The sequence below is a fragment of the Takifugu flavidus genome, chromosome 1 (genome assembly GCF_003711565.1).
Source record: "Takifugu flavidus isolate HTHZ2018 chromosome 1, ASM371156v2, whole genome shotgun sequence".
NCBI classification, from domain to species: Eukaryota; Metazoa; Chordata; class Actinopteri; order Tetraodontiformes; family Tetraodontidae; genus Takifugu; species Takifugu flavidus.
Genome location: NC_079520.1, coordinates 28,213,843 through 28,238,937, shown reverse-complemented (window position 1 = coordinate 28,238,937; position 25,095 = coordinate 28,213,843). Strand labels below are relative to the sequence as shown.

Genomic DNA, 25,095 nt, shown 5'->3' with positions numbered 1-25,095 from the left:
ACTCGGGAGGTATGTCTCGGTTTCCAAACGCTCAGCGTGTCGTCTTTGCCCGGTTCGATTGAGAAATATTAGCGTTTGCTGGGATTGCTAACGCTAGCCGCTGCCGATGAACTAGCCTAGCCTAGCTTCGCTGTGCTGTAGCTAATCTGAGGAGGCTAACGGTTGCTACCCCCGGATGGTCCGGCTGGGTCACAGCTGATTTGACCAAAACTGCTGTCATCACGGTTCTAGTAGTGTGGCCCCTCACGCAAGTAGTTTTCAAACTATTATTTGGGATGTTTGGGACCCCAGGTGATTCTACAGGTGATTCACCAGGCTTTTTGGCGTGTGAGTGTTTGGCGTCTTCTACTTTTTGGTTTTGTTGGTATCTTTCCTTGCTAACGCTAGCTAGCGAGCATTGCGGCACGGGCTTCATAACGCGTTTCCCACTATCGCACCTTAAACCTGCTCACATATTTGAAGTTACTACCCTAGTTACCCTAGTTAGTCGCGTCTGGTAAACTCTGGGAGCGGTTTAGACCGAACTTTAAAACCTCCCACGACCTGCTGCCGGGAACAGATGTGGGTCAAAGTAGGCCCGGAATACTAACGAGCTGCTGGGCTCCAGCGATTGTGTTTCTCGGTGTCGCACCTGTACCGCTGAATTATTCAGCATCCGTGTTTGTCTGTCAGTTGATCCCGATGGATTAAAGTTGGCCAGATCTGTAGAATCGCCGGTAAAGTTGCCTGTAGACTCACCTGTAGAATCACCTGTAGAATCGCCTATAGACTCACCTGTAGAATCGCCTATAGACTCACCTGTAGAATCACCTGTCGAGTCGCCTGTAGAATCACCTGTCGAGTCGCCTGTACACCTGTCACCTGTCGAGTCGCCTGTAGAAACGCCTTGGTGTTCTAACCAACCTGGTGGTTCTTGGTTTAACTTCTGTCCCACATTGTGGACCAGACAAATATGGGAGGTCCTGAAGCAGGAACAGAATCTGGTTCTGTTGGAGAATCAGGGAGGACGACAAGGCTACTAGTATAGTGGGTTACTATTAGAGTAGGTTACTGGTAGAGTAGGTTACTATTAGAGTAGGTTACTATTAGAGTAGGTTACTATTAGAGTAGGTTACTATGGGTTACTAGTACAGGAGGAGGCTGTAGCATCAAAGCAAGCTGTCAGAATCTTCATCAACATATTTGCTGTTTGATCTTCAGGACCAGAATCTTCTGTCCAGCAGAATTAGGTTTAATTAGCTTTTTTCATCTGGTTCCTTTAGTGTGTGTGTGTTGTGTGTGTCTGTGTGTGTGTGTGTGTTGGGGACAGGCTCTCCTGGATCCGTCCCGTCAGTACCTCTGAACTGTTCCTGTTATTTTCCCAGATTTCGGGATGAACTGAGGATGAATGTAGACCAGCACGCTCCGATGGCCTCCCAGTACGGTCCGCCCCCCCCTGGCTACGGCCAGCCCAGCTACCCCCCTCTGGATGGGGGCTACCCCGCGCCGTACGCGCCCTACAACGGCCCCGCCTCAGCCTACCAGCCGGGCCCCCCCAGCAAGGTTTGTCTTGGGTCGTTGTGATTCCAGATGTGCTGCTGCCACCACCCGGATCATTTCTCACCTTTCTCTTTCCATTTCCTTCCGTTTTCCCTCCTCTTGGCACCTTTCTTCTTCTCTTGTATTCCAGGTTATTCCGCTTTCACCAGCTTTCCCTCTAAGGCTGTGGCCCCCCCGGCCTCTGACCTGTCCTCCCCCCTTGACCTGGGTAACTGCCTCCTCTTGTTGCTCAGCCTCTCTCGCCCCGTCGTTTCTTGCTAACGTCAGTGGTGTCGCTGCTGTTCCCAAAGGCCACAGTCTCGCCGCCGCCGTGGCGCCTGGACCTGCAGTTCTGTGGACCGTTCCAGAATCGGGTCCCCAATCCGGTTCTGGACGTTTCCAAATGTGCCGTTCAATCCGATACGAGTTTCTTGAGCGCAGCGGCGGACCGAGCGATGGGGTCATAGTTCACCATAGTTAATCTTGAGCTAACTGCGGTTCTGTGCTAACGTGTTTAATGTTGAGCTAATCACGGTTCTGTGCTAACGTCTTTAATGTTGAGCTAAACGCGGTTCTGTGCTAACGTCTTTAATGTTGAGCTAACCGCGGTTCTGTGCTAACGTCTTTAATGTTGAGCTAAACACGGTTCTGTGCTAACGTCTTTAATGTTGAGCTAAACACGGTTCTGTGCTAACGTCTTTAATGTTGAGCTAACCATGGTTCTGTGCTAACGTCTTTAATGTTGAGCTAACACGGTTCTGTGCTAGCGTCTTTAATGTTGAGCTAAACATGGTTCTGTGCTAACGTCTTTAATGTTGAGCTAATCACGGTTCTGTGCTAACTTCTTTAATGTTGAGCTAATCACGGTTCTGTGCTAACTTCTTTAATGTTGAGCTAAACACGGTTCTGTGCTAACGTCTTCAATGTTGAGCTAAACAAGGTTCTGTGCTAACGTCTTTAATATTGAGCTAAACACGGTTCTGTGCTAACGTCTTTAATGTTGAGCTAACCACGGTTCTGTGCTAACGTCTTTAATGTTGAGCTAAACACGGTTCTGTGCTAACGTCTTTAATGTTGAGCTAACCATGGTTCTGTGCTAACGTCTTTAATGTTGAGCTAACCACGGTTCTGTGCTAGCGTCTTTAATGTTGAGCTAAACACGGTTCTGTGCTAACGTCTTTAATGTTGAGCTAATCACGGTTCTGTGCTAACGTCTTTAATGCTAATCGCTCCAGCCGCTAACCCCAACGAGCGGCTCCTGCAAACGTTGGTTGATGCAGGTGGAATCTGCTGGTGGATTCGTTGCTGCTGTGCCCCCCCCCATGTGCCCCCCCCGTGTCACCTGTGTAACTAAGGCATTTCCATCCCTCGCAGGTCCATCCAGGGGCCCCCCCACCTCCGGGGCTCCCCCAGCTCCAGCAGCTCAACCGTTGAACCAGTACAGCCACAGTCCAGCCAACGTGCAGAATGGACCCCCCCCCATGACACAGCCCCCCCCCAGGTAAGCGCATGTGTCCTGTGAGGCGTCTGCTCACTGTTGTGCACGTGACCAGGCGCTGACACGTGCGCTGCTCTGTCTCCAGACCGCAGCAGTACAGCCAGGGAGCCGTGACTCTGGCGGGGGCCACCTACCCCCACCACTATGGTCCTCCCAGCATGCAACAGGTCACCAATCACATGACAGGGATGCAGATCACATCTGGAGCGCCAGCTGCTGCAGGGCCGGATTACGGTACAGTTGTGGCCTGGGTCATGTTGGGGGGGGGTTCGGGCGACTCTTAACCATGTGTCTCTGGTTCTCTGCAGCGCCCCCCCACCGCTCCGAAGCTCCTGCCAGTACAGCCTACTCAGCTGCGCCCCCCCCCAGCTCCTCTGCCCCGCTGCCCCCCCCCAGTCCCAGTGCTCCTTCTCAGCAATATTACCGGGGCCCGCCATGTCCCCCCCAGCATCCCTTCGCCGCTGCTGCCCCCCCGACTTCACAGCAGCAGTTCACCCCCCCGGCCTCGCAGCAGACCTTCCCCCCCCCTTCTCACTCCTCCGTGCCTCCGCCCAGCCAGGCCCCCGCCCCGCAGCCCCCCTTCTCCGCACCTCCACCTGTCAGCCAAGCTGCGTTCCTGTCTGGCCCCCCCCCTCCGGCTCAGGGCTCTTTTCCACCGAGAGCGCCCCCTCCATCCTCTCAGCCTGGATCCTTTCCCCCCTCTGGGCCCCCCCCTACTTCGCTGTCCTCTGGCCATTACGGCCAAATGCCCCCCCAGCAGCCCCCTCCCTCCCAGCCATCGCCGTACCACTCGGGGCCCCCCCCTCCCAGTGGTCACATGCCGCCTACGTCCATGGCTCAGAGCAACCACCTGCCCCCGGGCCCACAGGGGGCGCCGGCCTGTCTGGGCCCCTGCAGGGGGCGCCGGGGGGGTTCCCCCCCCAGCAGAACGGTGGGGCTTCAACACCACACACACTTCCTGTTGCGTCGCTGCTTCCTGTCTCACTGCGATCTGTGTCTTTAAAGGAGCGTTTGGGCCCGTCAGGGCCCCCCAGCCGGGATACGCTGGCCCCTATCCCGGACAGCCCCCCTACGGGGGCCCGGCTCCAGCTCCAGGACCAGCACCAGCTCCGGCCCCCCCTGCACAGAAGAGGCTGGACCCAGACGCCATCCCCAGCCCGGTAAACACACACCTCCTGGTGCTGCTAGAACCTCCAGAACCAAAGCCTGATTATTATGGGTGATGTTCCAGAGGCTTGGCAGGACCAGCCTCTCCCACTCTCGTGTCATGGGGACCTGGGGTGGTTCCTGGGACCTGGGATGGTTCCTGAGGTGGTTCCTGGGACCTGGGGTGGTTCCTGGGGTGGTTCCTGGGACCTGGGGTGGTTCCTGGGGTGGTTCCTGGGACCTGGGGTGGTTCCTGGGATGGTTCCTGGGGTGGTTCCTGGGTCCTCCAGGGCTGGCTGGAGACAGTTTTGCTCTCTTCTTCTCTGAATCTCCTCTCTTATATTTCCACTGTTTGCTGGACACTGTTGAATGTAAAGCCGGCGTCAGATGTTCCGGCCGTGCAGAGGTCCAGACATAGAATAGATCCCGACGCTATTCCCAGCCCAGTAAGTGTCCGTGTGGCTCTGCTTCCCCCTCTCCTCATGGCATGTCTGACCCCCCCTTTTCCCGCCTCTTCCTCCCCAAAACTGATCTTTGCTTCGTTAAATCTGTTGCTTAGTCGCCCTGAAGAAGCTGAAACCAGAACGTGGAGGTCTTTTAGACCCTGGGGGGCTTCAGTTCTGCTCCAGAGCTCTTAAACGTGCACGTTTAGTAGGTTTTAGCCGTTTTTAGCCGCCACGTCCCCCAATCCTGCTCTGGTTTCCTCTGCTTCAGTGGATCAGAGCGTTTCATGGATCTGGATCTGTTTTAGGATCATTGACTGCCCCCCCCCCCTCACACACACACACACACACACACACACACCTGCTGCATGTGGGTCGCTCCATCTCCCTCATTTAGTCCGTCCTCCCTCTGATGTCACCTCGCCCAGCGTGCGTCCCATCCTGGTGTTGGTGAGGCAGCATGACCCCACTGTGACCTCCTCATCCATGTTTGGGCGGGTTCTGGTGGTGTTCTGGGGCTCTGCGGGTCACATGACTCGGGTCACATGACTCAGGTTTCCTCCCTTTCTCTGCTCCGTAGATTCAGGTCATCGAGGACGACAAGGTCAAGACCACTGAACCGTTCACCACGGGGGTCAGAGGTCAGGCCCCTCCGCTGGTCACCACTCATTTCCAAGTGAAAGACCAAGGTGGGTTCTGGTTCCGCTGGGTTCTGTTTGCCGAGCCGCTCTCTCTTTACCACCTGCTGGGTGTGTGCAGGTAACGCCAGCCCCCGCTTCGTCCGCTGCACCGCCTACAACATGCCCTGCACGGCCGACATGGCCAAGCAGTCCCAGGTGCCCCTGGCCGCCGTCATCAAGCCCCTGGGCACGCTGCCGCCAGACGAGGTGAGCGCTCCACCCCCGACCCCCCCGCGGTGGGTCCCCCCCCAGGTGGTGACATCACGGGTCTGATGTCACCACCACACAGGTTTGATGGCGCTGGGGCTGGGTCTGCGTGACAGCTCCTCAGATTAGTTTTAGTCACATGGTTCCTGTTATGTCAGCAGCATAATCCCGGTGGGGGGGGGGGTTGTGGGGGGGGTGGAGCTCATGTCCAACAGGACTGAGGTCCTTGGTGCTCTCTGATGTCATCGCTCGGTCTGCTCAGAGCCCCCCGTACCTGGTGGACCACGGCGAGGGGGGGCCGATCCGCTGCAACCGCTGCAAGGCCTACATGTGTCCGTACATGCAGTTCATGGAGGGGGGGCGCCGCTTCCAGTGTGGCTTCTGCAGCTGCGTCACAGAGGGTGAGCCACATTCCCACCCAGTCAGGCTCTCAGAACCTGGACCTGGGCTGACCGGGGTTCTGCTGGTTCCGCCCACAGTGCCTCCACATTACTTCCAGCATCTGGACCACACCGGGAAGAGGGTGGACTACTACGAGAGGCCAGAACTGTCGCTGGGCAGCTACGAGTTCCTGGCCACTGTGGACTACTGTAAGGTGGGTCCGGAGCCCCCGGAGGTCCGTGTGTGTGAGCCGGGCCTGGTACCTGGACATGCTAATGATCCTCTTCCTTCTCCCTTAACAGAACAACAAGCTTCCTCAGCCTCCGGCCTTCATCTTCCTCATCGATGTGTCCTACAACGCTGTGAAGAGCGGGATGGTCGCCATCGTGTGCCAGGAGCTCAAGACCCTCCTGGACCACCTGCCCAGGTACGCAGACGCACGATGGCGCCCGGAGACGCGGCCGGACCCGCCGCTCACGTCTGTGTCCCCCTTTGTGGACTCAGGGAGAACCCCGAAGCGGACTCGCCGGTCCGGGTGGGCTTCGTCACCTACAACAAGGTTCTGCACTTCTACAACGTCAAGTCGAGCCTGGCGCAGCCGCAGATGCTGGTGGTCTCGGACGTGTCCGACACCTTCGTCCCGCTCCTGGACGGCTTCCTGGTGAACGTCAAAGAGAGCCGCCTGGTCATCGAGAGGTGGGTCGCCGAGCGCGGCGCCGGCGCCGTGGCGTGGACACACGTGCACACTCTCCTGCGTTCTCTCTCTCCCCAGCTTGCTGGATCAGATACCTGAGATGTTTGCAGAGACCAGGGAGACGGAGACGGTCTTTGGGCCCGTGGTCCAGGCCGGCCTGGAGGCCCTGAAGGTAAAGGGTTAGGGTCGGGGTCGGGGTTCGAGCCTGGCGTCCCCGTGACCTTGTCCTGGTTCCCCAGGCTGCCGACTGTGCTGGGAAGCTGTTTGTGTTCCACACCTCTCTGCCCATCGCCGAAGCTCCTGGAAAACTGAAAAACAGGGAGGACAAGAAGCTGATCGGCACGGATAAGGAGAAGGTAACGCCCCCGTGCGTGGTGTCCTCCACCGCCCGTGGACTCATTCTGGTTTCTTCAGGCTCTGTTCCAGCCCCAGATCAGCTTCTACAACAGCCTGGCCAAGGACTGCGTGGCCCAGGGCTGCTGCGTGGACCTCTTCCTCTTTCCCAACCAGTACGTGGACATGGCAACGTTAGGGGTGGTTCCTGTGTCCACCGGAGGCTCTGTCTATAAATACACCTACTTCCAGGTGAGAGCAGACTCACCTGCTCATTACTGAGACCTTCCTGAAACGCTCTGATAACCAGGAGGACAAGTGCTGAGACTTGCTGCCTTTGTCCCCCAGGCTGAGACGGACAAGGAGCAGTTCCTCAACGATCTCCGCCGCGACGTTCAGAAGCTCATCGGCTTCGACGCCGTCATGAGGGTGCGAACCAGCACAGGTAGGACTTCCTTTCCTGGGACGCCCAACTCCCCAAAAACACGGGACTTCACGATGCGTCCTGTCCTGTCCCGGCCGTCCCGTCCTGTCCTGTCCTGTCCCGGCCGTCCCGTCCTGTCCCCGCAGGAATCCGAGCGACGGACTTCTACGGCTCCTTCTTCATGAGCAACACCACGGACGTGGAGCTGGCAGGTCTGGACTGTGACAAGGCCGTGACGGTGGAGTTCAAGCACGACGACAAGCTGAGCGAGGAGACGGGGGCTCTGATGCAGGTGTGCACGCTCTCCAGGAGCGCCCACGCTCCCGGCGTGGCGTGGCGTGGCGTGGCGTTGACGGTGCGTGTGTCCTGTCCCCGCAGTGCGCCGTCCTCTACACCAGCTGCAGCGGCCAGCGCCGGCTCCGCATCCACAACATGGCGGTGAGCTGCTGCTCCCAGCTGGCCGACCTCTACCGCAACTGCGAGACCGACACCATCATCAACTACTTCGCTAAATACGGTGAGTCGCGCCGCTTCCTGTCGCCATTCAGGAGGTTCCTGGCCAACGGCGTGAAGCTGCGAGGGACGGGCTCCTTCCTGTTCAGGGTCCTTCCTGTTCAGGGTCCTTCCTGCTCGGGGTGCTTCCTGCTCGGGGTGCTTCCTGCTCGGGGTGCTTCCTGCTCGGGGTGCTTCCTGCTCGGGGTGCTTCCTGTTCGGGGTGCTTCCTGTTTGGGCTCCTTCCTGTTCGGGGTGCTTCCTGTTCGGGGTGCTTCCTGTTCGGGGTGCTTCCTGTTCGGGGTGCTTCCTGCTCGGGGTGCTTCCTGTTCAGGGTCCTTCCTGCTCGGGCTCCTTCCTGCTCGGGCTCCTTCCTGCTCGGGGTGCTTCCTGCTTGGGGTGCTTCCTGTTCGGGGTGCTTCCTGTTTGGGCTCCTTCCTGTTCGGGGTGCTTCCTGTTCGGGGTGCTTCCTGTTCGGGGTGCTTCCTGCTGGGGGTGCTTCCTGCTCAGGGTGCTTCCTGTTCGGGGTGCTTCCTGCTCGGGGTGCTTCCTGCTCGGGGTGCTTCCTGCTCAGGCTCCTTCCTGCTCAGGCTCCTTCCTGCTCGGGGTGCTTCCTGCTCAGGTGTGCGTCTCTGTGTGTTGCAGCATTCCGTGGCGTCCTCAGCAACCCCACCAAGGCCGTGAGGGACACGCTGGTCAACCAGTGTGCTCAGATCCTGGCCTGTTACAGGAAGAACTGTGCGAGTCCGTCTTCTGCTGGTCAGGTACTGAGATCCCAACCGTCTCCGAGGAATCCTCGCCGGTCGGCGCTAACGCTTCCCCCGTGTTCCCAGTTGATCCTCCCCGAGTGCATGAAGCTGCTTCCTGTCTACCTGAACTGCGTGCTGAAGAGCGACGTGCTGCTTCCTGGAGCCGACGTCTCCCTGGACGACCGGGCCTACCTGAGGCAGCTGGTCAGCGGCATGGACGTCTCGGAGAGCCACGTCTTCTTCTACCCCCGACTGCTGCCGGCGGTGAGACGGCGTCTGTGGGGGAGTTACAGACCCAGGGGGAGGGTTACAGACCCAGGGGGAGGGTACAGACCCCAGGGGGAGGGTTACAGACCCAGGGGGAGAGTCACAGACCCAGGGGGAGGGAGAGTTACACAGACCCAGGGGAGGGGAGAGTTAGACCCAGGGGGAGAGTTACAGACCCAGGGGGAGGGTTACAGACCCAGGGGGAGAGTACAGACCCAGGGGGAGGGTTACAGACCCAGGGGGAGGGAGTTACAGACCCCAGGGGGAGAGATACAGACCCAGGGGGAGAGTACAGACCCAGGGGGAGGGTTACAGACCCAGGGGGAGAGTTACAGACCCAGGGGGAGAGAGTTACAGACCCAGGGGGAGGGTTACAGACCCAGGGGGAGGGTTACAGACCCCAGGGGAAGTTACAGACCCAGGGGGAGGGTTACAGACCCAGGGGGAGAGAGTTACAGACCCAGGGGGAGAGTTACAGACCCAGGGGGAGGTTACAGACCCCGGTGGGAGAGTTACAGACCCCGGTGGGAGAGTTACAGACCCAGGGGGAGAGTTACAGACCCAGGGGGAGAGTTACAGACCCAGGGGGAGGGTTACAGACCCAGGGGGAGAGTTACAGACCCAGCGGGAGAGTCACAGACCCAGCGGGTCTCTTCAGACTGTGACCAGCAGGTGGCAGCACACAACAGAACCCACAGCTTTTTTTCTGCACTATTTTAGATCAAGCTGGAAAACGGGTCGTTGCCGGTGGCGATAAGAGACTCGGAGGAGCGGCTGTCCAAAGGCGGCGTCTACCTCCTGGAGACGGGCCTGCGCCTCTTCCTGTGGGTGGGCGCCAGCGTCCAGCAGGAGGTGCTGCTCAGCATCTTCGGCACGTCGAGCTTCAGCCAGATCGACTCCAGCTTGGTGAGAGGAAGTGACATCACTGCGTCTGACCTGGCGGCAGCTTCACACGTGCATGAGACCCAAACCTTGTGTTTCAGACCAGCCTGCCGGTGCTGGAGAACCCGTATTCCCAACGCCTGCGGGAGCTCATCCACTCCTTCAGAGCCCAGCGCTCCCGATACATGAAGGTCAGAGGTCAACGTTAGCGGAAACGCTAGCGGAAACGTTAGCCATCATGTTGCCATCATGTCACCCTCCTCTTCCTCCCCCTCCTCCTCTTCCTCACCCTCCTCCTCCCCCGCTCCTCCTCCTCCCGCTCCTCCTCCTCCCCCCCTCCTCCTCTTCCTCACCCTCCTCCTCCCGCTCCCCCACTCCCCCTCCTCTTCCTCTCCCTCCTCTTCCTCCCCCTCCTCCTCTTCCTCTCCCTCCTCCTCCTCTCCCCCCCTCCCTCACCCTCCTCCTCCTCTCCCTCCTCCTCCTCCTCCCGCTCCTCCTCCTCTCCCCCCCTCCTCACCCTCTTCCTCTTCCTCTCTGCAGCTGACGGTGGTGAAACAGGAAGACCGCAGCGAGCTGATCTTCAAGCGCTTCCTGGTGGAGGACAAGAGCGCCAGCGGGGGGGCCTCGTACGTGGACTTCCTGTGCCACATGCACAAGGAGATCCGCCAGCTGCTGAGCTAGGCCCCCCAACGCCCCCCTCCCTCTGTATGCCCCCCCCCCGGTTTACTACACCTTGTGAAACGAAGCGCTTTATCTTTTTCCTTTTTTAAAATAAAGAATCTAAAGCTCTCCCGGCTGCCTGAGAGCAGCAGGCGTGGAGCTTCGCTCTGCCTCAAACCTCCGTCGTGAGGAGGGCGGCGTGTATATACAGGTGAACAACAGGTGAACAACATGTATGCAACAGACTGAGCGTGTGTGAGATGACTGATCGAGTCGGTTCACTGTACGAGCACTAAACTTTTTTATGATTGACTCCCCATAGAGTGAAGGGCATCTGTGCACGGAGCGAATGTTGCTGAACGCTGGCCTGAGGACCCCCTCGTGTGTGTGTGTGTGTGTGTGTGTGGTGTGTGTGTGTGTGTGCATGCGCGGCTGTGTGCGCATGCGTGTGTGTGTGTCTGACGACCTGTCACCCACAATGCATAGTCTTCAACTGTAAACTGGTGGGTGTGACGCTCGCGAGTGTGTCGTAATAAAAGTGCACGTGGCTGCAGCAGCATTAAAGTGATGGTGCAAACGTTTGTGGGATTCCCGTGCACGAGGAAGCTTCGTTGTTTTTTTGTTGTTTTTTTTGAGATGAATCAAGATTGTGGGCAGCTGCGAACGCTGACGGAGAATTGTGATCATGCCGGACGGTAAAATGAGCGCACGTGCACGATCAGCGCACGGATTCTGAGTGGTCTCACTGACGAGGGTCAGCGTGGACATAAATCTATAATCTGTATAGAATTAATAGAATATCACCTTTAAAGATCTGCCTGGTCAGCCCAAGGACGTGTCTGTACTGTGTGTGAGAGTGTGTGTGTGTGTGTGTGTGTGTGTGTGTGTGAGAGAGAGAGTGTGAGAGAGTGGGGGGGTTGGTCCTGGTGAACTTCCTGTTAGGAACAGAGGGATCAGCCAACTCACACACACTTGTGTCATTAAACACTTTCTGTTCCTTTTTTAAAGTCTCTGTGTGTGTGTGTGAGTCTGTGTGAGTGTGTGTGTGTGCGCACTCTCTCCCCGTCTTCTGTTCACTGGCTCTGATCGGCCGTCGTCTTGACTCATCTTAATTTCCTCCTTTTTCATTGCCTCCTGGGACTGCTAATAAAATGATTGTTGAAAGTGAATTTTTCCAAAAGTTTTTATTTGATATCAAATGTCTGAAGGAGCAGCAGGCGGCTGCTGCTGCCCCCTGCTGGAGGGCTCCAGTGTGGCTGCTGCCCCCTGCTGGAGGGCTCCAGTGTGGCTGCTGCCCCCTGCTGGAGGGCTCCAGTGTGGCTGCTGCCCCCTGCTGGAGGGCTCCAGTGCTGCTGCTGCCCCCTGCTGGAGGGCTCCAGTGCTGCTGCCCCCTGCTGGAGGGCTCCAGTGTGGCTGCTGCCCCTGCTGGAGGGCTCCAGTGCTGCTGCTGCCCCCTGCTGGAGGGCTCCAGTGCTGCTGCCCCCTGCTGGAGGGCTCCAGTGTGGCTGCTGCCCCTGCTGGAGGGCTCCAGTGCTGCTGCCCCTGCTGGAGGGCTGCAGTGTGGCTGCTGCCCCCTGCTGGAGGGCTCCAGTGCTGCTGCCCCCTGCTGGAGGGCTGCAGTGTGGCTGCTGCCCCCTGCTGGAGGGCTCCAGTGTGGCTGCTGCCCCCTGCTGGAGGGCTGTAGTATGGCGGCTGCTGCCCCCTGCTGGAGGGCTGCAGTGTGGCTGCTGCCCCCTGCTGGAGGGCTGCAGTATGGCGGCTGCTGCCCCCTGCTGGAGGGCTGTAGTATGGCGGCTGCTGTCAGCACAGGTGCACCGTGGCGTCCGCCCAGCCCAGCCTGAACGCCGCGTGCACGGGCTCGGTGAAGGTGGTGTTGAAGGTGTGGAGGAGGCTCAGGACGCCGTCGGCGACCCTGAAGAAGGCCAGCGTCCCTGCGCACCAGTCCAGGAATACCCCCACCTTCCTGGAGCCGGGATGGCCGTTGAGATCGGAGCTCAGCCCCTTGTGCCAGGCCCGGAAGCCGTCCCGGTGGCAGCTCACCCCCCAGGAAGACTCGTTTTTACCCAGCTGGCTGTCGTCCCCCTCCCCCTTCCGCCTCATGCTCCTGTAGGCCGCTCCGATGAACACTCTCTGGCTCCATTCGGTCTCCCAGTAGCAGCGCCCGGTCAGACCCTCCACACTCAACACCTGGGACCAGAAGTCGAACCTGTCCAGGTGATCAGGGTACGGCTGCTGGGTCCAACGCCGGGCTGTGCTGTTCCCCTCAGAGAGACAAAGGTCCACTTGTGCCGTGTTCGGATCCAGGGTCAACTTTGTGGTATCTGATGGTCAAAAAAAGGAAGAGGATTAGTCCTGGACACACACACACACACCAGGCTTAAGGGTTGAAGTCACATGACAGGTCCCACGTGACCTCCTTAAGGCCTGCACTGATATTAAAAACACCACGGCCATTTTCAGAGTAAAATGAGCTCAGGCAACAGTCAACACGTCACTGAAGCGTTTTCGGGCTCTGCAGGACAACCGGAGGTGCTGACACTCACACTTCTGAGGAGCCGGGAGGATCCTGGCCTCGCCACAGTGTTCCACGCTGAAACAAAACCCACACAAAGTTAAAACGGCCGTCTTGTGTTTGGGAATTGACTTGGTTTTTCACACCAGTAGTTGATGACAAAGGGGTTGTTAGTGTTGGAGGGGTGGACAGACTGATGCTGCATATTAGCAACATGCTAACGGTTCAGACCGGACTTGCCGCAGGCTGCATTGTGGGTCGTGCAGCAGAGTCGAGAGTAAGTCCAGTCCCGCGTCCCCCGGGTGGTTGTAGCTCAGGTCCAGCTCTCTCAGCCCGGATGAGTTGAGGGCAGACGCCAGGAAAGTGCAGCTCTCGTGCGTGAGTCCGCACAGGGACAACCTCCAGAGGGGACACGTCATCACACACCGCTTCACTCTTTAGTCCACTGGACAATGAATGTGGACGTTCTCTCACAGGAGCGTTTCCAGTTTACAGTCGGGACTCTCCAGTCCGCCACAGAGCCGTTGGACCCCGGCGTCCCGGAGGTCGTTGTCCGAGAGGTCCAGAAGTCTCAGCTTACACGAGCCGGAGCTGATGGTTGAAGCTAGGGGCCAGGAACTGTCCTGGGTCAGGCTGCAGCTCCTTAATCTGACCAGAACAAAAAGAGATGCAGAAGTCACCCAGAACCCCCCCCAACCCGTGTGGATCTGAGGGGGACAGACCTGAGTGTCTCCAGGTTGGCGTTGATCAGTCCCCGCGAGAGCGCCGCTACCCCCGCATCCGCCAGGGGGTTGTTGCTCAGGTCCAGCTCCCTGAGGCGGGACGTGCTGATGGCGTTGGACAGTTTTTCACAGCAGTTCACCGTCAGCTTACAAGCGTTTAGCCTGTCGGAACAACAACAGGTGGAGACCGTGAGGAACCGTGGAGACCGTGAGGAACCGTGGAGACCGTGAGGAACCGTGAAGACCGTGAGGAACCGTGGAGAACCGTGGAGACCGTGAGGAACCGTGAAGAACCGTGGAGACCGTGAGGAACCGTGGAGACCGTGAGGAACCGTGGAGACTGTGGAGAACCGTGGAGACCGTGAGGAACCGTGGAGACCGTGAGGAACCGTGGACACTGTGAAGAAGCGCTGGTTCCGCTCCGACTTCCTTCAGACTCACTTTGCTTCCTGAGCAGCTTTGACAACAGGCAGCAGCCTCAGGAGTCCCTCCTCTGAGCGAGCGTACTGGCTCAGCACGAACACGCCCAGATCCTCTTCTGACGCCAACAGAACCACCACCAGAGCGTTCCACTGGGAGGAGGAAAGCTTGCTCTGGTGAAGGTGCCCGGACCGGAGGTGGCCCTGGATCTCGTCCACCAGGGAGCGGTCGTTCAGCTCGTTCAGGCAGTGGAAGAGATTGAGGCATCTGTCCACCGACGAGCTTCTCCTGATCTTCTCCTTGATGTGTTTGATGATCTCCGCTCTGGTGCGCTGCTGGGTTCTGTTCTGGATCATCAGGTGCTTCAACAGGGTCTGGTTGGATTCCAGAGACAGGCCCAAGAGGAAGCGCAGGAAGATGTCAAAATGTCCCTCCTCGCTCCGCAAGGCCTTTTCCACCGCTCCTCTGTAGAGGACGAGCTCGGACGTGTCTCTGAAGGGGAATATCTGGAAGGCGACGGCTTCCTGATCAGCACGTTGAAGTTGTCGTTGTTGAATTTCAGGAAGACGTACAAGGCGGCGAAGAACTCCTGGATGCTGAGGTGGATGAAGCAGAACATCTTTTCCCTGCACAGAATCATCTCCTCACTGAAGATCTGCGTGTAGACGCCCGAGAACACGGAGGCCTGCGTCACCTGGATGCCGCTCTGCACCAGGTCCTTCTCGTAGAAGATCAGGTTGCCCTGCTCCAGCTGTCTGTAGGCCAGGTTGCCCAGCGACATCAGATTGGCCCTCAAGACGTCCGCCTTCGACTCGCTGCTGGCAGGCCGCCTCTTGTTGACGTTGTCCACGTACAGGGACAGGAAGTGGATGTACATCTGCGTCAGCGTCTTTGGGGAGTCCTCGCCGTCCGCCGTGGACAGCTTCCTGCGGAGGACGGTGGCCGCCATCAAGCAGAAGATGGGGAGGTGGCACATGATGTGGAGGCTCCTGCAGGACTTCACGTGCGCGATCACTCGCTCTGCGAGAGGCTTCTCGGGAATTTTCCTCCTGAAGTATTCGTCCTTCTGGGGGTCGTTGAAGCCGCGCACCTCTGTCACGAGATCCAGGTGGCACAGGGGGATCCGAGCGGACGCCAGCGGGCGGGACGTGATCCAGACCAGAGCCAGCGGGAGCAGTCGGCCCCTGATCAGGTTGGTCAGCAGCACCGCCACGGAGGCTTCCTGCGTCACGTCCGCCAGGATCTCGCTGTTCTCGAAGTCCAGGGACAGGCGGCTCTCGTCCAGGCCGTCCAGGATGAAGAGGATTCTGATGAAGACACTTTTGAAGATTCCGGACTCTTTGGTCTCGGGGAAAAAGACGGCGAGTAACTCTTCAAAACTCAGACTCTTCTTCCTCATTAAGTTCAGCTCTCGGAAAGACAAAGGAAAGACGAAGTCCAGGTGGTCGTGCTCTCCGTCCTCGGCCCAGTCCAGAGTGAACTTATTGACGTGGACGGTCTTGCCGACGCCGGCGACCCCCCTGGTCATCACACTCCTGATCTGGAAGTCTTGTCCTTCGGCAGGGACAAAGAGCTGGTTGCAGCTGATGCATTTGTCCCTGGCGTCCACCCTGGGAGACGCCTCGATCTGCCTCACCTCGTGCTGCTTGTTGACCTCCCCGCTCCCCCCCTCCGTGATGTAGAGCTCGGTGTAGATCTGGCGGAGAGGCGTCTTCCTGGCGTCTATCGTCACTCCTTCCAGTAAGTGACTGAACCTTCTCCTAATCGTTGCTTTCAGCTTCTGCCGACACTCAGCAGTCCGGTCTGGGGGACAGAAGGACAAAGGTTACCAGGGTCTCTCTCCCCTTTGGGGGGACGTCTCGGTTCCCTCGGGGGGCAGGATGAAGCGCTGACCTGGGGGCTGCAGAGCGACTTCTCCATTGTTGTTGTTGTTCAAGGCTTCTTTCGATGAGCTCAACCCTGGAAGATGAGGAGCAGCAGAGATCAGACACCCGCTCTGGTCCCCCCCAGATCTGAAGTCTCACCTGGGTCGGGGGAGGTGATGGTGATGTTCACGCTGCCGATGCTGGAGCCAGTGATGAAGGGAGCGACCAGGACGCTCCCGCCCTGAGCGCTTAAACTGGGACTGAACTGATGAACTTCTGCCCGGTTTGTGGAACCAACGTCTGACACAAACAACAAGATTTCTCTTCAGTGACGTCTGACTTTGGCGGTGGTTCCAGAAGCCTTCTTACCTCCACAGGGTTTCTCCCTCAGATCAGCGAGTCCCTCCATTTTATCTCATCTGCTCCATCATCGCTGCAGCTCGCACCTGTTCTTCAGGCTCCTGGGATGTTCCTCAGTATTGTCCAAACATTATAACTTAACTGACACGAGCTACAGTTAGAGAATCTCTGGGGAAACGTCTCGTGACGTCCGCGATCTTCTGACGACCTCACAGCTGCAGGTTTGTTTCGATATAAAAAAAGCACTTCCTTCGAGAGAAAGCTCGCGAAACAGGAAGCTGCTCGCTCTTCTTCTGCGTTATAACTCCAGTTTAATCAAAGGAGAGGAAGAAAGAAAAGCAGCATCGTTTGACGCAGTTTAATGGGAACAACGTTGAACATCACAAAAGGATCATTTGCACAATAATGTTGAGACACGACGACCCGAGACTCTTCCAGAGGAGCCGTTTCGACTACTCTGGTGGTGACACCACGTGCACGTGCTGCACCGTGCACGTGCACGTGGTGCACCGCGCGGTTGGATCATCTCTCTGCACCAGCCTTCTGGACCTTCTGTGGTGTTTGGGGACGTTGTCCTCACCGCCCAGCCTCTGAGGGGGGGGGCTCTGGGAGCTCCCTGGGTATCTGCAGGTGACTGTGAGCATCACTTCAGGCTGGACTTCAGCCACCTGGGGCCTTGGAGACGCTGCTGGTTCTCCTGAAACTGCAGGAACGACAAGTCAAAGCACATCGATGGAGATCTGTGGGCTTCTGCTGGACGGGATCCAACCGCTCCGACCCAACTTACTGTTCCTTGTGATTCTCAGCAGCTTCCTCAAGACTCTGAACTGAAGGTTTTCCACATATTTGGCTTCTTCTATCTGCACTTGTGGAGGTTCTGGATGCAACAGAGCTTTCTGAGTCCTGGAGCAACGTCAACAGGTTTGAGAGAGAGAAAAGGCCCCAAAACAGAAATGAAAGACTTCTGAGACCATCTGGAGAAGGATGGGAACTCGAAGTTCCGTCCCTCCAAGAGAGAAGAGAAGATGATGGATGAAGACAAACCTTTCCAAAGAAGACTTGAAGCTCTGTGAAGATAAGAAACAGCAGCAGTCGTTTCATTGGTTCATGGACTCACGACCTCCTTCAGGCGTACGCTCACCGTCAGGAAGGAGGCGTCGGTAGCTAGTTCCTCCATCTTCTTCACGCCGTCGGACAGCGACAACGCGTCGCTGCTCGTCTCCTTGATCATCTGGATCAAATGGATCTTCTGGGATTCTTCCCGTTTCAGTGCAGCCAGCAGGTTCGCTTCCTCCGTTTTCAGGTACCGTCGGAGCTCCTTAAATTCCTCCTTAATCTTCGTCTTGGTGGTTCGACTCTGACGCTGGGGGTCAGAATAGAAACATGACGTCATCGTCCTTACGAAGACGTCTGACCGATGAGCGGCGCCGCGCTGACCTCGATGCGCGCGACCAAGGAGGTGCACGTGTTCCTCAGCCTCTCGAAATCCTCCTGCTTCTCTCTGATCTTCTTTGGAGGGATGGGAACCGAGGAGGGAGGAAGCTAAAGAATAAAGAAGTTGCACCGTTTCAGTGCTCTGGACAGCAGCAACAGACTCAAGCTCCAAAGTTTAACATGTTTAACATGTTGCCACGGTTACAGGTTAACCTGTTAGCGTGAGAAAAAATTAGCTTCGTGGTATGAAGAGCGCAAAGGAGTTGGTTTGGTTTCTGAAAAGGAAGAACTTCCATCTTTGATCCTCCTGAGTCTTGATGGCAAAAGATGGCAAGACTTGGGATGTGACGTAAAACACTGGAGCAGCCTGCCCTACAGGCCTAAGGGTGAGGTTGATTTTAATGATCAGTTCCAGGTGTGGCGCATTCCCCTTAAAACATGGTTGCTGACTCATCCAGCAACGCACCTCACAGACCAGAGTTCATGAGAAGAAAACATCTTCCTCACACAGGAGGAAGAGGAGAAGCTGAAAGAGCTTCCCCTGAATTATGGTCGGAAGGACCTGCAGATGTAGGTCTTATAAAAGGAGCAGAACCTGTAAAAATAATCCCTAAATCAGATTATAGACCATTTCAGAGGCAATATCCCCTTAAGACTGATGCACAGGAGGGTATTGTTCCGATATTTAACTCACTGCTTAAAGCAGGAGTCATCAGAGAGTGTCCTGAGTCCCCTGTAAATACACCCCTATTTCCAGTAAGGAAGTCACCACCATCTACCGGCTGGCGGATGGTGCAGGACCTGCAAGCTGTAAACGCTGCAGTGGTCCCTAGGTCTCCCTTAGTCGCAGATCCATACACTCTGCTGAACGACTTAAACCCTGAACATCAGTGGTACACGGTGATCGATGTATCCAATGCATTTTTCTCTGTACCAGTACATCCAGACAGCCAGTTTTGGTTTGCGTTTACGTTTCAAGGACGGAGGTACACCTGGACAAGGTTACCTCAGGGCTACTGTGAGAGTCCCACAATCTTCTCTCAAGTAATGATGTCATCGTTAGCTAAGTTTAAACCTCCGTGTGGAAGTGAAATCCTCGTCTACGTGGATCACATCCTCATGGCGTCAAAAACAGAGGAAGATTGTTGGTCAGACACGCTAGCATTGCTACACTGGCTAGCCTCACAAGGCCATAGATTAAGCAAAAGCAAACTGCAACTGGTGAAGCAGGAAGTGGTTTATCTGGGCCATGTTTTGACACATAATGGTAAAGCTATTCTTGAGTCGAGGAAGACAGCAGTACTTGAAGCCCCAAAACCAAAAACAAAGAAGCAGATGATGTCATTCTTAGGACTAGTGAATTTTTGCAGATCATGGATCTTAGATTATGCGAAAATAACTGCCCCTTTACAAGCATTGATGTATGATAACCCCTTAGCAATGACTGATGTGTTAACATGGACCCCTGAAGCTGAAGAAGCATTTACACACACAAAACAGGTCCTTGTAGGTGCTGGAGTGTTAAAGCTGCCAGACTATCAGAAGCCTTTTGAGCAGGTTGTTGACTGCAAGTGTCACAGCCCCTTTTCCCCAGTTCCCTCCTGTCCCAGTACTTTTCCACTCCCCTGCTCACACCACACCCTCTGATCACACACCTGCTCTCAGTCACTGATCACACACCTGCTCTCAGTCACTGATCACACACCTGCCCTCACTCATCAATCAGCTCACCTACCAGTGTATATATTCTCCAGCCTCACACTCACTCAGTGCCAGATTGTTCTTCTGCTTTCATGCAAGACTTTCCAGCGTTGTTTCCCTGCTGGATTACCCGTTACCAACCCTGCCTGTCTTTGTTCTGCCTGCCTTGCCTGTTCCCTGGACTACCTACCTGCTTTCTGCCCCTGACTACCCTCAGTGTCTCTGGTTCCTGTCTGCTCACCTGGTTTTGACTTCTCCGCCCGGCCCCGACTTCGCTGCTGCTCGTCCCACTCCCCGAGCCTGCAACCCATAGACTTTGTGCGGGCCCAGAGCCGGAAGAACGGACTATTTCCTGTGTTTCCTGGTCTGCCTGAGTTCCTGTTTGCCCGTGTGTTAATAAAAGTCATTACTACGGTCCAGCTTTCCAGAGTGCTGCATTTGGGTCCTAACTGCACCCGTCACAGCAAGGGTGACTTTATGACTTCAGTTTTATTACAGAAGCACGGAGATAAGAGACAGCCAATAGCCTACTACTCCCACAAGCTAGATCCCGTAGTTTGTGCACTCCCACCATGCGTTAAAGCAGTGGTGGCAGCATCTGAGGCAGTAAAAGCCTCCGCAGGAGTGGTGCTATATCATGAGCTAACTTTGCTAGTTCCACATGCAGTGTCAATACTGCTGCTACAAAGTAAGATAGCGTTCCTGTCGCCAGCACGTCATCTTTCCTGCATGGCAGTGTTGCTGTCTCAGCCGAATCTGACGATTCTTCGCTGCACGACCCTAAACCCTGCAACGCTGCTACCCACCGTAGAAGAGGGACACCAGCACAACTGCCTGGATGAGGTCTCCACCAAGGTCCTGCCGCGACCAGATCTCAGTGATGTTGCGTTGACTACAGGACGGATACTCTTTGTGGATGGATCATCGAGAAAGGATGAGTGGACGCACTAGAACTGCCTATGCAGTAGTCACAGCAACTGAGGTGGTGGAGGCGAAACCACTTCCTTCTTTCTATTCTGCTCAAGCAGCAGAACTCGTCGCACTCACACGTGCTTGTGAACTAAGCAAAGGACAAGATGTTACCATTTACACAGATAGTCAATATGCATTTTCCACGCTGTTTGTGTTTGCTCAACAATGGAATTTGAGAGGGATGAAAAAACCGGTCATGCATGCAGAACTGTTAAAAAGTTATTGGAGCAGTACAGCAGCCACGTAAAATAGCTGTATGTAAATGCACTGCACACACTAACAACACAGACGCAGTCTCACAAGGCAATGCCTTTGCTGACAGAGCCGCAAAGGCTGCAGCAAATAACAACACACTTCTTGATAATGAGGAATCATTTACCTTAGAACCTGCAGATAATGATATTCTAAAAGAAATGCAACAAAGTGCTCCAGAAAAGGAAAAGGCCACGTGGAAGAAGCGAGGAGCCAAACTGGATGACAAAGGACTATTAACCATAGGAAACAAGCCAATCCTTCCCCGGAATATGCATAAATGGGCAGCATTAGTGAGCCATGGGCCATGCCATGTCTCAACAGGAGGGATGGTACAGATGGTTAATGAACATTATTATACTATAGGATTTCATACATACTCAAAAATATTTTGTTCACAATGTGCTATTTGTGTAAAACACAGCCCACAGGGAGCCCTTAAGGCCCCTGCTGGTACTACACCATTACCAAATCATCCATTTCACACAGTTTTTCGAGATTTTATTCAGCTAACACAGGGGTGGGCAAACATTTGATTCGTGGGCCACATGGGTTCTAACATTTAACAAAGGGGCCGGACCAGGAGCAGATGGATGGATGGAGTGCTTTGGTAACCTCACCTCATTGGAGAAAATACACATCTTGGGATATGGAGAACAACATGTGCTTTAATTTCAATGAAAATGAAGAGAAGCATTACAACAAATATCTGAATTTGGAATGAGTCTTAAAAACTTAAAATCAAATGAATAAGATGGCCTTTTTAAAAAAATTAATAACCATTTCTATTTTAAAGCACTGAAAGTTCTGTTATCTTCAGGATATCACCATCACTCTCCTCCTGACTGTGTTTTTTCTAGTGGGAAAACACCAGAATTGCAGTGAAAATTTAACATTAAAAAGGTTTATTCGTTTAATTATTCAAGTTTGGCGGCGGGCCGGATTAAAACGTTTAACGGCCCGCGTGTGGCCCCCGGGCCTTAGTTTGCCCATGCCTGAGCTAACACCATGTGAAGGTAAACAATATTGTCTAGTAGTGTTAGATGGATTTACTAGGTGGGTAGAAATTTTCCCCACAGCAAAAGCAGATGCACTGACAGTGGCAAAAGTCTTATGTAGAGAGATCATTCCCAGGTTTGGCATCCCGAAGGTCATCTGGAGCGACAATGGAAGCCATTTTGTAAATGAGATAGTGAAAACTGTTGGAGTAACTTTGGACATTGATTTGAAGAATCACTGCGCATACCACCCTCAGAGTGCAGGGTTGGTTGAAAGAGTCAACGGTACTATTAAGAACAGACTGAAGAAGTGTATGGACGAGACAGGAAAGAACTGGATGTTTTGTCTCGACCTGGTGAAATTATGGATGCACATAACACCGCACAAGAAAACAGGCATCACACCCTTTGAAGCATTATATGGGCGGCCTTATGCCTGCCACCTTTGCAACAACAAATGAGTTAGAACATGTTGAGGAAACAATAGCAGATTATCTAAAAAAGTGTTACTCAACCGATGTGTGAATACTGTAAATGTTCTGCCTAGTCCTGTGTCTTCCACAGATTCCACCCCCCAGGAACCCATTCACCGGGCGACTACGTGTGGGTGAAGAAGTTTGTGCGGAAGAGGTGGAACACGCCTAGATGGGAAGGTCCTTATCAAGTACAGCTGGCCACAAAGACTGCAGTTGGAGTGGACGGGAAACTGTCGTGGATACACCTTTCCCATTGTAAGAACCAGAAGATTCTTCCAGGTGAAGGCGAGGGAGCAGTGGCAGACTCTCCGTAAACGGCTGTCGCCCTGCAGATACGATGTGTGTGTGGACAGGATGTGGCGCGGAGCTCCAGTGTGTACATTCCCCTCCCCTACACACACATGCACACGTGTGTTGGAAACTCACACTATCTCACACTAAAGTTTCATTGTTTCGTTATTGCTGCGTTGTCATCCGGGGATTCCAGATGTGTTTAAATGCTGAAGGTGGGGGCAGACTGAGAGTGGCTGCTGGGTTTGATTGGACAGATGCTTCATGTTTCTCATCATCATCATCATCATCATCATCATCATCGTAATCATGACAGATTACGGGTCTTCCATCTAAGCGAAACCTCAGTCTGACTAGAGGGGGATTTTCATTTTCTACACAGTAATTAAAAACCAGGCGTATAGATGGAATCTGTTTTCATCTTTCTGCCTCCACATCATCAGTGTTGATGTCGGGGTGCAAAAAACATTTTCTTAGTGGAAATTTTGCAAAATCTTTGCAGACTGACACGAGTTGCTAAACATGGTTGTGAAGAATGTTTCTTAATAGCAAAGCTAATATTTATTTTATTTAAAATAATCATATAATAGCATTCGCTGTGGTCATGAACCAGCTCAGGGATCAGACAAAGTAGGGAAACACAGGATGGATTTTAGAACAAAGGGAATTTATTGACTGATCAGGCAAAACAACAAACCAAAGCAGAACACCCAAGCAGTCCTGGAGGGAGCCAAGCAAGCGAGTGACTGCCCAGACTGTGGAGCATTTATAGCCCTCACAGCTGATCAGTCCAGGAGCTGGATCACCACTTAGCAGTTGGTCCACCCACTGCCTGCAGAAGGGAGGAGACAACAGAGAGGCAGGCAGAGAAGACACAGCCAGGGTCGTCACACTGTATAATGATGTAAAGTTTACAGCAACGACATGATGGAAAAGAAAGAGCCAGCAAACTGGAGGTAGAAAAGTTTTCCACCAAACCCGAACTAAATTAAAATAACAATACAGCTGCAACAGCAGCTGAGCCGAATTAAAACACGAAAACAGATTAAAACAACTATTTTATTGCCGAAATTGTGTTTTTAGTATCGGCGCAAACAGACTAAACAGCTGTTAAATGCGTGTCCGACAAGGAATAGGGACCGTCAGAGCAGAGGACCTAAGATTGGTTCCGTGTAGATACAACGACAACGGATGATGATGATGATGATGATGATGATGATGATGATGATGATGATGATGATGATGATGATGATAATAATAATAATAATAATAATAATGACAATAATAATAATAACAATAATAATAATAACAACAACAACAACTAGCCAGGCTCTTCTTATCAGAAAACACAAGTATACTCGAGCAAACAACTCAATATTTTATAATGTCAATAAACCACTATGAATAGCAACACCGATTGATATGAATTGTTCTTTTTTATATTTAATAATGAGAATAAAAGGGCTCCTCTCTCTGCAGTGCCGTACTCTACTGCCCTCTGCTGGATGTGTGTTCACATTCATGGTGATCAAGACGTCTCACTGAGGACAAAAGCGCGTTGAATCTCTTTTAGACACTATTTAAAAACCCAAAACGCGTTTGTTTACGTTGACAGCACGCTTTTGTGCATTTGAGAGCAATTATACTCATTCATTTGTGAGCTAATGATGCTTATCTTGAGTGGATCCCGATAGTGTTGTGTGGAAATCTCTCCTCAAACTGTAGCAAACCTTTGATACTTGCACTGTTAGAGCCGTTTTATTATCGGAAACAACAATTCAATCATTCACCTTCCTCAGATCCAGTGATTAGCTTCATGATTAAGTGTTTTTAATGACTCCCCCAAAGTGCTGACAGGTAGTTTGTAGTAAAGGGTTGTTTGAACATTTCCTCAGTCTTTATTGTTCCTGAAATTGTGCCTATAAATAATTATTCCTATGTAAAATCGTTGCATTTCATATGTGCCCTGACTGTTCCTATGGACGTGTGGGCGTGTGTTATCCGGCAGGCCCGTGACCCGTGGGCTGCGGCTGCTGTGGGCCGCGTGGCTGCAGCCTAACGGGGATTATTGAAGCTGGGGGGGGATTAAAAATAAGAATAATGTTGAGAAGAGATTCTTTGGGTGATGAAGCAGCAGCGAGCGAGCTGACGTCACGCAGCTCCGACGTTCCGAACTCTGATAGAACTTGTTTGTCTTGGCTGAAGTGACAGAAAAGCCCGGAGTTTAATCGGCCACGCGCTCTCTTTTCCCCAGCGCCGTCGTGCGCGCCGACGCTCGCGACCTGTCAGACACGACCGCCACTGTCGGTGGCAGCTGGGGGTCGCGAGCTTTAATGCTCCAGGACGTCGCCACGGCACGAAGGAGAAGTCAGCGTTCCTGGCTGCCCCCCACCCCCCAGCAGATGATGTCCGGGAGCGTCATGACTCAGCTCCTGGCCCCGTCCGTCCTCTGGGTGGGGGGGGGGGGGGGGGGTGATGTAACAGATGGCACATTCACCCTCATTAGTCTCAACAAAAGGAAAAGTCAGGCCCAAACGCATCCGGATGTTTTGGTCTTTTCTGGACAGAAGGATGTGGTCCTGGAGCTGCCCCAGGACCCAGAGAAGGATTGGGCTGTGGTCCTGGAGCTGCCCCAGGACCCAGAGGAGGATCGGGCTGTGGTCCTGGAGCTGCCCCAGGACCCAGAGAAGGATCGGGCTGTGGTCCTGGAGCTGTCCC

General features: G+C 54.4%; 2 protein-coding genes and 1 pseudogene across 3 annotated transcripts; 1 reads left to right on the top strand and 2 right to left on the bottom strand.

Moving 5' to 3' along the window:
- The first annotated feature begins 1,383 nt into the window (after nucleotides 1-1,383).
- On the top strand, nucleotides 1,384-11,543 carry sec24c (SEC24 homolog C, COPII coat complex component). Its single transcript, XM_057046487.1, is given in 25 exon segments — nucleotides 1,384-1,541; nucleotides 1,668-1,747; nucleotides 2,893-3,019; nucleotides 3,102-3,250; nucleotides 3,325-3,885; nucleotides 3,888-3,947; nucleotides 4,022-4,176; nucleotides 4,540-4,608; nucleotides 5,186-5,294; nucleotides 5,365-5,492; nucleotides 5,755-5,893; nucleotides 5,972-6,087; nucleotides 6,176-6,300; nucleotides 6,378-6,569; nucleotides 6,646-6,739; nucleotides 6,807-6,923; nucleotides 6,982-7,152; nucleotides 7,249-7,345; nucleotides 7,471-7,616; nucleotides 7,703-7,841; nucleotides 8,462-8,580; nucleotides 8,650-8,829; nucleotides 9,553-9,738; nucleotides 9,816-9,905; nucleotides 10,255-11,543. Coding segments are annotated over 25 exon segments (3,648 nt in total). The 3' UTR covers nucleotides 10,396-11,543.
- Nucleotides 11,544-11,922: 379 nt separating this feature from the next.
- Nucleotides 11,923-16,498, bottom strand: LOC130532821 (NACHT, LRR and PYD domains-containing protein 3-like; annotated as a pseudogene).
- A 98-nt stretch (nucleotides 16,499-16,596) lies between these two features.
- Nucleotides 16,597-20,508, bottom strand: LOC130533099 (uncharacterized). Of its 2 annotated transcripts, none has more exons than XM_057046256.1 (5): nucleotides 20,195-20,508; nucleotides 17,395-17,795; nucleotides 17,298-17,320; nucleotides 17,041-17,156; nucleotides 16,597-16,956 (listed from the first exon to the last, which is right to left on the bottom strand). In XM_057046256.1, the coding sequence occupies exons 2-5, from the start codon at nucleotides 17,644-17,646 to the stop codon at nucleotides 16,706-16,708; spliced, it is 642 nt and encodes a 213-aa protein (XP_056902236.1). In that variant the 5' UTR covers nucleotides 17,647-17,795; nucleotides 20,195-20,508; the 3' UTR covers nucleotides 16,597-16,705. The 2 variants fall into 2 exon arrangements, with proteins under 2 accessions (XP_056902236.1, XP_056902227.1); XM_057046247.1 differs by lacking the exon at nucleotides 20,195-20,508 and adding an exon at nucleotides 19,630-20,168.
- Between the last annotated feature and the right edge of the window lie 4,587 nt (nucleotides 20,509-25,095).